The 15344-nt window shown below is 39.3% G+C and overlaps 1 protein-coding gene across 7 annotated transcripts in view; it reads left to right on the top strand.

Moving 5' to 3' along the window:
* Nucleotides 1–15344, top strand: part of ARVCF (ARVCF delta catenin family member) — a 277932-nt gene that overhangs the window by 110037 nt on the left and 152551 nt on the right. For 5 of the 7 annotated variants that reach the window (XM_061370841.1, XM_061370839.1, XM_061370840.1 and 2 more), the window contains one exon: nt 2034–2278. The exons of the other annotated variants lie outside the window; for them this stretch is intronic. In XM_061370841.1, the coding sequence (XP_061226825.1) occupies nt 2063–2278 (216 nt within the window). In that variant the 5' untranslated portion in view covers nt 2034–2062. The remainder of the gene's footprint in view (nt 1–2033; nt 2279–15344) is intronic. 7 annotated transcript variants of the gene reach the window in all.

Here is a 15344-nt window from a genome sequence, read left to right as displayed (position 1 = left end):
GGTTTTCTCTCAGACACTCAATAGAGATTAAATCAATGCATGAATGAGAAAAGGCACTTCTGCTTACTGGTCTGAAAACAGGAAAGCCTCGATCATGGCTATATATAAACATTATGAGATTAATACATGGTAATCCTTATGATGTTTCCAACATTATTTCATAATAATTAGATTGAATATAAGGAGGAAATTCTTTCCTGTTAGGGTGATGAGGCACTGGAATGGGTTGCCCAAGGAGGTTGTGAATGCTCCATCCCTGGCAGTGTTCAAGGCCAGGTTGGACAAGGCCTTGGGTGATATGGTTTAGAGCGAGGTCTCCCTGCCCATGGCAGGGGGGTTGGAACTTGATAATCTTAAAGTGCTTTCCAACCCTAACTATTCTATGATTCTATGATTCATATTGCCCTGATTCCTTTCAACAGTACCTAGGCATTAACAATGAACCACAGAGCTATTGGCAGGTTATTTGCTTTGAAACCTAGGTGTGTGCCATTGGATTTGGGTCTGTTACTTCTGCTCCAGTGTCTTTTGGGCCTGTTTGATAATTTCAACTATGTATGACAAAAGAAGGGAGACCTTGAGCCTAAATAGGAGCTTCCAACAAACTAAGCATGCAGCTTATTATCTACTAATTTCCCTCTTTTGGGAACGTAACAATATGTGACCACATCATCATTAGCTACCAGAGAATCAGTGCAAGGGAGAGACCTGGTAAATGTAATAGTCATGGAAAACTCATCAGTCGAGAGAGTGTGCATCATCTAAAGGCACTGAAGGATGAAATGCAAAGCTTCTGGAAAACCAGGGTTTGGTACTATCAGTGCTCATGGAAATCCTTGCTGAAAAGCAAAGAATCTCTGACAGTAGGAAGAATCACTCCCAATTTGCACATCAAAGGACAATTTCTAGGGACTTAAAACTAGCACAGGGTATGAACTCTTGAATTGCAGGAGCTAGAGCAAATTCTGCCTCTGTGCTCATCTCAGAGGTGCTCCAAGTAATTTGGTAGCAAATGGTAGTAAACCAGTTACTTGTTTAGCTTTAGTGAAAGGGTTCTGTTGAAGCCACCATTTAAGCTTATATTGTGTTGCTGATTTTATGTTCTTATGAAAACATTTTAAATGATGTTCACATAGGTCTGTGGAGTTAGTGGGGAGTTTTGCTGCATGCACCATGCAGATGGAGATAGGGTTTTAAATGGAATACTTCATAACCCTGCTAGAGAAGACATAAGGAGAAAGATACATCCCATCTATCTGGTTTCGGAGTTCTTTATCCTGTGTTGAGAGACAAGCAGCCCTGTGTGTTTTCCATGGAAGCTGTTTGATTTTGGCTTTTTCATTTGCATTATTAGTGAACAGCTGCATGAAGGACTGTTCCATTGGCTGCCACGCTGAAATCATCAAGCCCATTTCAACTGCAATTGTACTGTCTGCATTTAAAAATATTTTCCGTGTTACAGTGTACTTTAGAAATGAAAACTATTTTTAGCTACTGTCTGCTCAGCTGGGGGTGTGGGTGTCCATTCACTTGGAAAAAATGGACACCACTGTTTTCTTGTATCATGAAGTTTCTGTCTTTAAAAATGTTAAACTTCTCACTTATGCTGTTCAAGACAGATTCCAGTTGTCTGTAGTGAGAAGGATTGTGTTCCTCATTCCCTCCAAAGCCATATCTGTATTTTTTTGTGTTTAAGTACGTTACTGTTTGCACAGTGAAATTAGCTTTGCAGGAGGGATGAAAACCCTTGTCAGAGGATTTTAGCAAAAAGATGAAAGGAATTCAATATCAATTCTCTCCAAGGTGAGCATGGGTTTTTTTTCTTTCTTGAACAGAGAAGCCTTGGATATTTACTTTTAAGTTAAAATCAGATCGATGGATGGGAAGGCAGGCTTTTCAAAGAGCACTGCAGTTTGCTTCTTAGAGAGAGCAGTATTTTAGTAAGGTGACTAACGATGTGCATTTTTATTTCTAACCTCTGACCTGTGCCCTCCCTATCCCTTTACCTAACCCTTTCCATTTGCCCTGGTCAGTTAACAGGCAGGAGCATTTGAAAGCAGTCATGGATGACTATGATATCAGGTCTGCTGCCAGCATTTTAGCATCTGTTAAAGAGCAAGAAGCTCGTTTCGAGCGGCTGACCCGTGCACTTGAGGAAGAGCGGCGCAATGTCTCCTTGCAACTTGAGCGTGCCAATCAGCCAGCAGACCGAATGAGCATGTGCAACATTGGCAATGGTCAGCCACTGGCAACGGCCTGGCAGCAGCTTGTCCTGCAGGTAACAGCCTGCTCCTTTTACCTGTTGCTAGAGTTCACCTATACCAGAATTTCCCATTCCAGAAAGTCAAGTGCATCCTATTTGTTGTCAGCATTTCATTCTGTGGCTTGTCTCCTGATACCCTAGAGTTGCTGTGTGTCATTGATTGATTTGTTAACTCAGACCTCAGAGCCTTGGCTTAGAAGTTGCTCTAAAGCTCTAGACCTCTAGAGCTAAAGCTCATGGGATACTTTTAAACACGTATGAATCCTTGAGTATTGGACCCTAAAGAGACATCTTCACACCCTCCTCTAAACCTATGCATTTGCTGTGTGTATGGTGCTGTGCTGGTGATTGAAAAAGAAGGTTGAATCATAATCTCCATAGAGCACAAAATTTCCATTAGAAATAGCTGGAGTTTGAATAGAGGGAGCAGCATAAAAAGCAGGGATTTCCCTCCTGTGAAGTCTTATTGTTTGTGGAGGAAAGACTTCATAATTTTTTCTCATGTTTTTTGAATTAATGGACTTTATTTTAATGATGCAAACTGGCTTTGCGGTAGCCACAGATTTCCAAATATGGTTTTGCTTGATACGTGTTCTTTAACTGTGTAAATGTGTAATGATAAACTACTTACAGCTCTAAATTACTTAAGCTCGCAAGTCGCTCTGACATGCAAGGTAAGTCATGCAGAAGCAATAGTACCATTTGTGAAGGTCTGCTTCCTAAGAAAACATTGTTCAATTCAGAGAGAAACTCTGGGCTGTGGGGATTCTAAAAGTTGTTTCCCAATTACACCAGACTGTTTTACAATTATACTTGCACTAAGCTGTATTCAGGCAAACTCTACGTTATGTTAGCACAGCTCTTCTATTAAGAGCTGCCATGTTTCTGTATGTGTAGATGTTTGAATATGGGACTTCATGTGAAAGGAGTAGCCTGCACTTGTTAGGCTGAAAGCCTGACAGTAGCTGGTAGGAGTTTTAGGTTGTTATCCTCTGGTTAGCAGCTGGACTAGGGAGAGGGGAGATGTGCTTACATAGTATTTTTCACAGGGAAAGGACAAGTTCACCTTCAATTTTTCTGAATGACTTTGTGCAAAGTGCTTGATTAATAGCTCCAGAATGAAATTCCTTATCCACAAAACTGATGAAGCATGAATTTTCTGCAGTGTTATGGCTTAAGGTCTAACCACTTCCAAGAAAACTTAATAAAAGAGTTTTAAGTTACTGGGGTCTACGTGACTCTTATGGAGAAACACCCCTGTAAGTGACCCCACACTGAATCTCTGTACACTCAGCTCACTGCCACTGTGCAAGGGGAACTTTAGTTCCTAAATAATTAATGCTGAGGTATTTACAGTAGCTTGCATATGAAATAAAATGGTTGAATAGCTAAATATGTACAGTTAAGAATTAATGTAAGGTTATTTGTGTGAATTTTCATTAAATGAATTGAAGGCCAAATTCCTCCTTGAATTACTAGAATTAATTAAATTCTGTTTAAACGAAGGATGAACGCTGTACATTCACTCTTATGCAAAATATATTGTGATTTCATCTTCATTATTTTATATCGCATTTCCTTGTTAAGAGTGCACAAAGCAAAAGGCACTCTATACTCTGCTGTTTGTAAGAATTGCTCATGCACTACAGTGAAATGCAACTATGTGAAGCTGTATTTCAGTGAGGACTGACTGATTTCTGCTGTTTCTGCTGTACTGCTGCCCTATTCAACCTTTTGTTGCAAGTAATATTACAAAATAACTCAAGTGGCAGCTTTCCCATTTGGAAGTCACATAGGTGTTTGTGTATGATCTAGTTATTCTGAGCAGAATTTAGGGGAAAAAAATGAGGGTTAACTTCTTTTTATGAGAATGCCAAATACCTTTAACAATCCCCACAACCAGGCATCAGTGTTCTGTGTTGTTTGTCAAAGTGGAAGCTGTCAGAGAGATCTGTTAGAGAAGTGTGTATAGTCAGGGCTTTGTTAAGAGCCTCTCTCAGTACTTTTCTTGCAATAAATGCTCCCAAACTTGCTCCCTTCTTAGAAAAGAAAATTAAACTTTTTTCTTTAATTTTAGAAAAGGAAAAATAGTGTATAGGCAATGTATATAGGCAATGTGCCAGAAGTGTAGCAGCTTCATAAAGTCCTCAAAACAAAATCAAGGTCTTATGCAAATATTGATTCTAATTAATTCCATAACAATGGCTCCTTGTCCTAGGCAACCCTTTTAGCCACTTCCTTCAGTTCCTTGACTGGTGAGTTCTGCCTGTTCAGTGTGAATTTAGAGTACTCCAGCAGAACATGTGAGCTGTGGTGTACTTGTTGATGTCTGCTGGGAGTGCATAAGGCATTGTGTCTTTTGGCCCCTGACAAGAAGTATCAGGTATACAAATGAGCTCACGGATGTGCTGGGATTGCCAAAAGACACGTGCATGGATTTCTTAATGTTACATTGAGAAAGTGTGGAGGGTTTTAATGGGTGAAGTTGATTAATTGGGCACATTAAACAAATCATTAATGGTTTGTTCAGATACTAATTAGAAATAGCTGAGATGATTGGTTAGATCTTGATGATCTTAAGGTCCTGATGGTTGTAAGGTCCTTTCCAACCCTAACTATTCTATGATTCTTGACTAGGACTTCTTCTCAGAGGAGGGGTTTCTGGGAAATCCTGTCCTCAGGATAAGAAGTCCTGAATATTCATAGAGGTCCTAGACATTGCTGAAATGTCTCCCATTAGTATTAGTGATAGGCTTTTATTGAGGCAGTGGCCAAAGCATTATCTCAGCCCACTGTAGAAGGTAGTGCCTGCCAAACCTTCTGGCCATGCAGAGGTTTTGGACCTGTCTCTCCTTCCTGGAAGAGGCAATAACCAGCTACTGTCACAGAGACAGGTAGCTTTAACCAGCACTGTTTCTGGAGAATGGGGACACAAGTGCTGTGAATGGTTAATAAGTGGGCAAATACAACTTCTGCCTTGTATGGCTTCCCCAGTCTTAAAGGCTGCCTTCATTTAGAGCTTGTTGCTGAGTGTAGCATCAGTGACATGACTTAAGGTGTTTTAACTCTAGAACTTTTGGAAGATATGGAACATTACACACACATTACTGAGGATTTTGAAGTAGTCAAACAAAGTGTTCTTCCAGATTAAGAACCTGTTAGACAAAAGGTCATTAGTTTAATCAGTTGAAACCTTTGCATTATTCTAAAAAAAAAGGGTATAATTTAATGAGATTATAATCATAAACCTTTTATCTAGTTAATAAAAATCTCCTAAAAATCCTTCCAGTTTTTAAGGATGATTCTGTTCCATATTTTGGCTTTGAGCTGTGGGAGCCACATGGCTGGCTATTGCTGTTTGTTCTGAAAGTGCAAATCTGGTTGTACAAAAAGAGCAGAGCTGTCTGTTAATGTGTATTGGTGTTTACCTCTTTAATTTTTTCAGTAAAGAATGTAGAATAGTATTGTTTTGGTTGTTCCAGTATCCCCACCTGTGGGAGTCTTGGCAGTCTTTGTCTTTTTATCAGTTACAAATGCAGGCGTAGTCCAATAGGCATCTAAGTCAGTGGTGAGTAGCACTGATCATGTATCTTCTACTTGTTAAAGAACCTGGTTTCTAATGTTTTTTATGAGCTTGATAAGTCTTAATACTCTTCATGTGTAAGGTAGTTTAATCTACCTGCTTCTATTTCACTTCTTTTCAAATCAGCCTTCTGCTGCTCTTCACAGCAGGAGTTGAAGTTGGACAGGGAGAAGGTAGGCAAGTGCATGTGTAGGTTATGTACTGTAGTGGGCTGAACGCACAAAGCTGCAGTGTTATCACTGGCTAGGCAACCATTCAAAGCATAACTTTTTAATAATAAAGAATATTCTCTTTTTTTTCTTTGTTTTACTTTTATTAAAACATCAGACATGTGAAACTTACTAAACACAAGGCTATATCCTGAGTTGGTTTAAACTGGCATGGTTCCATGGGTATCAGAGAAGCTCTGACAAGTCTGATCAGCTGGGAGCTGAACAATGTTTGCATTCAAAGATCCTTTCCCCATTGGTGCACATTGGTAATCTCCATTCCTCTTAATGTTCATAACCAAAATAAAGTACAGCATTCAATAAACCTCTTTTGCCAACAAATACACTGTAACAATACGTTGACTTCAGTAACTTTGCAGTGACCTATAGGGATTTGAGAGGGGTTCCTGTTATAAAACAGGTAGATGTTATTCCTCTTCCTAGACGTAGGAAAGCTGTGGGAGTTGCCAAATCTCACATAGTATAAATAACAGAGATCAGCCCCTTGCGTGCTCGTGAGTCTTACCAGATCAACTCTTACGGCTGTAAGAAGTAACATAAATTGATCTGAGAAGTCTTTGCATTGACAAAATCATCCAATAATTAAAAACTTGCTGCATTTGCCTGTTATTTGTATTCTTTCAGGCTCCCTGTGGTGGGTTTGTTGGGGTGTTTTTATGTTTGCTTTTTTTAGATATATCATCCAGTACATTTGGCTAAGATTAAACCCCAAATCTATATCGTATATGCATATGAGCTCAGGGATGCACAGAGATTGTGTGTATGCATATATGTTAGTATAATATGGATATTCCCCCATGCTTTTTACAAAGCCTTTATTTAAAAAGCCTATCGGCATAAATTCACTGGTGTACATGTCTTTTCTTAAAATGATATTTTTATTTAAAGCCTGGTGGTATTAAATTGTTAGTCTTGCTGCAAGTTTTATATAAATCTGCTTTACTTTATGGAATACTTTTTATACATCAAACAGTAGTTCCCATAAGAAGTAAGCTCCATTGCACTTCTGATGCCACAGAACTGGCAAAGGCTCCTGAAGGGTAAATAGTGACTGAGCAGTGGCTATCGGGTTTGTGGTGTGCTTTCTAGAGGTCTGTCAGTCAACAGCAGGTGCCAAGGGACCTGTGACTGCAACTCTAAGTTAAAAAATCAGGTTTAGTGACTACTTTCTTCCCCTTAAAGCAGTGATGAAATAGCTCCTTTTGTTTCCAAAAAGAGATTACAAGTTTTGGATCCTGTTTTGACTTTAAACTTCAATCCAGGCAGCTTCACTGACAAGTTTTTGACTTGGTGTTAGGCCAGCAGCTTCAAAGGTTTCATCCTGTCAATCTGTTGCGCTTTTTCACACCATGTAAGAATTAGGCTTGCTGAAATGCTTCATGGTAAAGTGTGCAAGTACAGTGTATGCGGTGGAATGTCTAATAATCAGCATGCTGTGATACCGATGAATATAGCTTAATATCTCATATTTATGTAACTATTACACCTAGCAATATACATTATTATACAGGCTGCTCACTTGTCACTTGTAAAGCCAGCCTTGTGCATGACTGTGCAATTGCTGTAGATTTAACATGGCATAAATATGGTGTTGCAGGCAGAACTGAGCTTGTTTGTACCTTTTGTAATACTGTGCACAATAATTTGGTCCCTTAGATGTGACTGAGTCAGACTTCTCTGAAATAGGGCTTGTGATTGTGCCATTTATAAAGGCTTATGAATGATTCACTGAAGTCTGCCCTAGAGTCGTTTTGTACTGGCTTAACTCTTTCACTGCACATCTGGAGGTTTTCATTTTTCCTCTCTGTTCTTTAAACTGGAGGAATATCATTTGTGTGATGCCCAGTATGGTAGATTACACTGTAACAAATATGTCTTGTGTAAATCCTATCTGTGGGTTGTTCCCCTTTATACATGGGCATCTTCCAAGTGGAGGAGTTAAAGCAATGCAAAGTGGTTGCGTCTGAACTAAGGAAATACACACAATAATAAACTGTTTAAATGCAAATCAGGAAAAAACAACTTAATGTAAGTGATGAGCCTTTTGAGTCAGTCTTCTATCACCGAGGTCATTATTAATTTGCTAAGAAGTATAGTAATAAGCACAGGCTCAAAGTTTATTGTTCAATTGTTTAACTAGTGTCTTACGTTTAGAATTGGTAAGAACTTTTTTCATGTGTTTCTCCAGGTCTGACATATGCTGGACCATGTGTTTTGATAAATTGATGTACAATTCTGGTGCAAATCTACCCTAGCTTTGTGTTTAACCAGGATACTAACAAAACAGTTGAAAGGAAGGCAGACATGTATGTGGAAATGAAGAAACTTAAAAGGAATCACACACTGTTGCTTGGGTTTGGGTTTTTTCCTATTAACACCTTTGCCAAAAAAGACCTGCAAATCCCCCACCACCAAATGATAGCCCAAACGGCCATCTTGAAATGTCAGTCACCAACAGAGTTATTAAAATCTTATTTTTCTTCATTTTGCAAATGTGATTGTAGCTGCTCAAGGAAAATCAGTAATGGAAAAAAGCTGCAGAATATTCTTATGCTTACAGTTGGGATCACTTAATTTCAAGTCATGTTCCAGAAAAATAACACCTGTTTAAAAACTAACACAGACATTTTCCTTTTTTTCATTCTTCTAGGCAGGTATTTTGTAACCCTAATTAAGCACCGATAATCGTCTCTGGTCTTTATGTTAACCTGGGAAACCTGTGACTCCTGCCAAAAAAGGCCATTTTTTGAATGGAGGGTCAGTTTCAAGTGAAAAGTGAACTTTAAAGCTCACCAGAAAACATGGAGAGAATTCAAAAAAATACAATAAGATTATCTCAATTTGCTTTTCTAAGAAACACCATCAAGTTCACCTGACTTACAGCTTGGGCTGAAATAGCTCTTCTGTCTGTATTTCATTGCTTTCATTTAAGATTCTCTGCTTCACACGGACATAGTGCAGGCTGTTAGAATATAGAAACTGTTTCCAGAGCTTTGATAGTAAGAACATGGGTGCATTCATATTGTATACATTGTATATATATCTTTGAACATAGGGAGTGAAGAAGCAGAAATGGGTTCTGAGCTGCACTGAGTTATTGGCTTACCTTTTTTCCTTCACCCCGTCTCATACAGAGCACAGTTCCATCTTTGTGTGTAAAGTTTTATGTAATCAGTTCTAGTTTGTAGTGCCTCTTGCTTCCTTTGTTATATAAGGTATTTCTGCTCATATCAAGGGACTGACAGCGTGGAAAATTGGGGGGTTTTTTTGCCTTACAGGTAAGGTCAGGTACAGACAATAGTGCTGTCGGTTCATGACAGCTCCCAGTGTTACAGTACTTTTTCCTGTTCCGGTGCCAAATACCCAGAAAAAACCTCATTGGTATTTAACCCATGCATATGCTGCTAATACTGAGCAGGTTGCAAAATGTGAAAGCATTTGTAGGGGTAGTCTTAATTCCTTTATAAAACCAACTAAAACAATAGAGATGCAAGTTCTGATTGAGTGGTACAGTATGGTTGGGTGTTGGTCATGTCATTCCCCCTGCTCTCAGCTCCCCAGCACTGTAATTCAGCTCTTGTGTTCTGCTGCACAGATCACTGTGTGGTTGGTTATACACACACTCGCTATGCCATCAGCCTGGTCCTGTAAATTCAGTACCTAAGAGAAGTCTTACTGAATTTCTAGGAATGAGCTGGGTCCGGTTTCAGCTTCTGCTTCAGAGGTTCCAGGGGATAAGGAGGGGGATGATTTGGGAATATGATTCCCATGGGAAAATGAGTTCTTAGATCAGAATTCAGTGTGAGCTGAGAGATATTTGCAGTACCTGTGAGTCCCAGCACAGTTAGGAACTGGACCAGAAGCTGTTACTCAGCTACTTTTCAGGGTGATGTGTTCCCCATGCATGAGGTGTGATCCTGTCCCTGGCTTCTGTTGTGCTGGAGATTGTAGCAGTTGAGTTTAGCTTGGAGCTGCCTTTTTTAGCCTTTGCTGCCTTTTTTTATGGACATTGTCCCATCTCCTGGTTTACAGTGAGAGTCGGGATCTTTTGCTGATACCTCAGCAACAGTGGAAACTGGAAGCAAGGAACTGATGTTCAGGGCCAAAGTACTGTGCATGGTCTGAGACGCAGTGACCAAGCCAGCCTGCACCTTACAGGGATTAGCCAGGGCAGTAGCTCTCTCGGAATTACTGCAAGTGTTTCAATTAGAGATTTTCCAAAGTGACAGTATGGCATGTTGCACCACTGTGAGCTCAGGGAGCTTCTCTGTTTGCCTCTGTGCTGGGATTACCCAGATTCCAAAAGGAATCCTAGAACCTGCTTCTTGTGCTGCAGGAGGAATGAGATAACAGAAGGCTAGCAAAAAAAGTCTCTGTAACAGACATCATGGTCTATCATATGAGAGCCTCTGCAAGGTGGACAGCAAGTATTCCTGTGAGAATTTGTTTCCTGGTTCTTGTATTTCTTGTTACAGCTTCTCCCCTATGATTAATCTTCAGTCTTCACTTAAGGCCTTACATGGTAAAAAGATGGATAGAAAAGTGAATGGGAATATTAGCATTAATTTGAGGAGCAACTAAGTTTTGACCAGCTGCATCAGAAACTGTGCAGTGCTTTCCAGAAGGGATTTATTTGATACACAAAGCACCTAAGCCCCCGTTATTAGAGTTATTTGGGGCCCAGATCTGTTGGCATGAAGCAGAATTCACTCAATCTGGTGCCTTATCGGAGAAAACTGTTGTGTAAAATGTTATCAGCAAATCTAGCTCAAAATTTAGATCCCAAAGGATTCATTAAAAAAAAAAAACAAAAAAGACAACCCATCTACTGAGAAACTGCCCCTCTGCCTGGTAAGGGAATGTTTTATTCCTTCCAACACAATGATTTCTTATTTCAAAATCTAATTACCCACTATTCTATAGTATACATGTGCAGGTTGAAATACATCTTTTAGCTCAAAGACACATGCCTTTGCAGAAATCTCGCTTTTCTCTCTATCATCAACAATACCTCACTTTTGTGTCTCACACTTCATCTCTGAAGTATGTGCTCTGCAACTCTATATGGTTACTGCTAAATTCCAAAGTGCCATCTAATGTTTGTCAGCAGGACAGCAACTGCTTCATGCTAAGGATTATAACAGTGCAAAGCAAGGACCACATTTACCCTGAGCATCTCAGAAATATTTTTGCAGTTTCATTTGCCTTGAAAGTCTCAACTTCTTTTGTTTTCTGTGAACTTCTATTGAGTGAGGTTTTGGAAGCAAATGAAAGGCAAGATCTTTGCCAAGATTTTGGAAGAGTAATTTTCCAAAAGTGTTATCCTTTCTGGCTTGGAGCCCTGCCAGGTTTAAGTTAAAATTATTTAATTTAATGACAAATTTACAGTTTCATCATATTTTTTTCCATGATTTTATATTGCTTTACTAATAGAACTGTGTTTCCTTCGAGAAGTACGTATAAGAGAAATACATTAGAAATAAACTCTACTTGCTGTGTATACCTTAAATAAAGGGGTGTCTAGGTTGTTCTTTGAATGATGTCTCTGAGTGTTGCAAGATCAGTAACAGCAAGTAACAATTAAAAACGTCTGGAAACACGAGCATTCAAATGCAAACATTAAAGAGTTGTATCAGGTTTAACAGGAGTTTTTAAAGCAGCAGCTTTCTAGTCACATTCACCACTTTGCCTCTTGATAATTAACATGAAAACATCTTGTGTTTTAAAGCTGTGATTTATCTTTCATGTTCTGCTCCTTGTTTATTTATCAGCTGAGATCGCAGCAGATCAGGATTAATTGTACTGGCTTTTTAAGAGTTTTAATACTCCTATATTTGAATTCCCAAGCACACTCTGGTTCATGTGGGATCTTCAGGAAGAGAGATTTTAAACCTTCACAAAACCTTTTTGCACTGTATCGCTCAATTTTATGAAACAATTTGTCAGTAATACAGGCCTTGATCCATACGCGTACACACGAGGCAGACCTTTATCCCTACAAGGCATTGCACAGGAGCCAGTTGATCTTTGTAAGCCTCTACACTTGCAGATCCACATGTGGCCACAAGAATGCTTTGCAGAAGCTTTAAAACCAGACAATTTCCTCTTCCCTGAAGCCCTCTGAGCTTTGGACTTGAAGGGTTCAACCTGGCTATTAAACCCAGAAATTTTTAGCTATTCCCTTTCAGCTGTCTCCAGGATCTGTAAGCTCTCATGAACCAACACTGGAAAAGCCCAAAATGAGTTTTGTGTTGTGATGACATTGGTAAATGACTGAGCCTTTCACTAGTTTAGGCCGTCTTGTTAGTGGTTCACATTGTCTCTAGCTGGCTTTGTCACAGTGTGGAGTAATTCACTGAAGTCATCAGTGTGACTGAGAACAGAATGGCCAAAGATGGCCATGGGCAGCCTGAGGCTGAGCTCTAATTAAAGCCTTTGATTTAAATAAACGTCACAATTTACTCTTTATAGATACATATATTAAAACCAAAAAACCCAAACAAAACCCCAAACTGCTTCCGTTTTTAAGCTACCAAATTACAAGCTGAAGAGAGTATTTTTTTAACTATAGTTGTGGTGACTGGGAAATGCTACAGAATACTGTCAGAGTTCATTTTAGGGACTTGATCTAAAATGTATCCTTAGCTGCTGGCAGAGTGGCATTTTCAGACTACTGTAGTTAAAGGTTGAAAAGAACTAGAGTCTCCGTGTCTCTAACCCATCTTGATTAGATCTTCCTTTTTGCAGCCTTATTTTAGATGTATTTCAAATACAGGAAACGTGCCCTGGAATAAAATTTCATATACAGGCTCCTTAATTCTCTCTTCAGAAGAAAATCCAAAACAGCTTCAGGTTTTGGTTTGAGGAAGATAGTCATTACCATAAGAATGGGTTGATGGTACAGCCAGCCATCAGTCCAGCACAGAACGGCAAGCCACATCTTTGCCCTTTGGATGAGAGAATGACATGTTAAGCTGGTATCTTCTGAGCAAGTGATTGTAATGTGCAGCTTGAAATACAGCACAAATGATGTGGAAAATCCCAAAACCACAACAAAATCTAAGAAATGAAAAATGGTTGATGCTGGGTCTTTCTCTCCTGTGTTTGAGTGTCTTTGTTTCCTTTCTAATAACTGCCGCATGAAATTACAGTCACGGTACCAACCTTAAGTTTGATTTGTTTCCCTTGCTGTTGTCATTCTGTTATAAATGTAATGCTATTTTGATTTATTTTCTTAAACTGAGGGAGATTTTTCTATTTTTATCCCTGTAAAAATGTGTTGATTCTTATCTAAATGAAGCTGCTGGGAAGAAACATAGGTCATTCATTCAGCTACGACCTATATGCAGTGACATGCAGCTTCCTCTGTCCTTTATTTCTAATGTAAGCAGTGCTGTCACCAGATTGTCCTTGTTCTCATCCTGTCATATGACATCTTGGATGAAATGCAGTTGACTGATAATTAGATGTAGCAAGATGGAAGCTGTGTTTGTATATAAATGAAAATCCCCTGAACTTACTGAAATGCCTGAAGGTGTCCCTCTACAGAAAGCGTCTGCTTCCTCTTTGCCATATTGTTCTTCAGCCTTGTGATCCTTTAGACCTCTTCTTTAATACTGGATTCTTACACAAGGATGACACACAAAATCATCCTCCATTTATACACAGCCGCTCCCTGATTGAGGCAATCTGGCTTCCTCTCCATTTCTAACCTTGCAGTATGAAAGCCAAATATTGCTCAAACCATGTTGACTACTAGAGTCACGCAGTCATTTTGGAGCAAGAATGAATGTTTTGAAAGGGCTCATGTAACTTTTCAGATACATTAAAAAATGATGGAAATACAAACTGGAAAATATTTCAAAAGGTATCTTGGTCTGTTCCGTTTTCATTTGTCTGTATTAAAATCATGACAGTAGGGCACACTGACACATCATGGTGTACTGCTCCCTAGATCTCTAACTTGTTTATCTGATACATGAAATCGATGGACCAACATCCTTGGTGTGGAAGCACCTATGTGAATACAGGGTGACCTGTGTGGATGCTGAGACCTGCCATGGGTGATCCTTAGGGCTTTCACCTGTATGGTTAGCTGGGATTCTTGATTCATCTTGTGGCTTCTTGCTCTGGTGGGTTTATGGAAGTTACATATCACTGAAGCCATATGTTATGTTTCCAGGCAGAGCTGTAAACCATTTCATTTTTACTGCCTCTGAGAGCAGATCAATCTATAGTGCAGCACTAGTGAGGGAGAATTTTTAAAGGTAATGGGAGAAAATAAAAGAGAGAGCTTGGCCCAGATACTGTACTGTTCTGTTCCATCTTCCACAGAATTAAATCCTTTCCTGTTTGTACATTCTTAATTTCTCAGTAAGAAGAAAGAAGGTTTTCACCCTGCTTTTGCAGCTGGAAAAATGTGACAGATTAAGAAATTAAGGTTCATGTAAAAAAAGAGGGGGGAGAAGGGGAGGTAGTGATACAGTCAGCAGTCTGATACTAATGGATAGAGCGTTCGTTGCCAGAATCTGGAAGTTCAGCATAACCTTAGGGATCTAATCCATAACTCTTATTTAGGTAATTAGTTCTTTTACTTCAGCATTGCCAAATCTCAGCATTCAGCATTCTATCAGCTGGTAAAATATTGCAAGTGGCTGAGAAATAAGAGGAGAAATCAGGGGACTTGAGATGTATTTTTTTAATCTTTGGCTTTGAGTCAAAATATTCTCGAGCCAGCAGGCCCACAAGCATCTATTGTATTTTTGAAAGGAAAATGATGTTTTTAAATAACAACCTGACTTCAGAAGGTGGAACTTCAGAATTCAACAACGCTGATCTTGCACAAATACCTGTGGGTTTACAACTTGAGAGACTTTCTTGTGTGTGTAAGAGTTGGCAAATCCACCCAGGAAGGTTTCAGTTGTGTTGTTTCACATGCAGGAGTAGCTACTTTGGTGCCCTATGGATATAGACTTTATAGTGTCTTTTTCTTTGACAGTGTATAAAGGTCTGGCACACATCCATGTGCATGCCTAAACTGAATGGTACTTTTCTATGCCAGCATGGCCTCAACAAAAGTTGAGCTATTTTAGTTTGTTAACTGAAGAAAAGCTGGACAAGGAGAAAGGGGGGAAGGCTGCTGTACAAAAGTACGGGAGACTCATACAAAATGTGTTCCTTTTGCTTTGCTCTGCCCTTTAAGTATGTAACAACAGCCACTACCAGTTGCCTCTAAATTATTCCACTATAGATAAAGCATGTATTTTCT

This window comes from Neopsephotus bourkii, unplaced genomic scaffold (genome assembly GCF_033783945.1).
Source record: "Neopsephotus bourkii isolate Nb327-2 ecotype Australia unplaced genomic scaffold, CSIRO-AGI_Nbou_v1 NB_1542, whole genome shotgun sequence".
Taxonomy (NCBI): Eukaryota; Metazoa; Chordata; class Aves; order Psittaciformes; family Psittacidae; genus Neopsephotus; species Neopsephotus bourkii.
The sequence above is the reverse complement of the archived record's forward strand: the minus strand, read 5'-3'. Positions and strand labels throughout refer to the sequence as shown.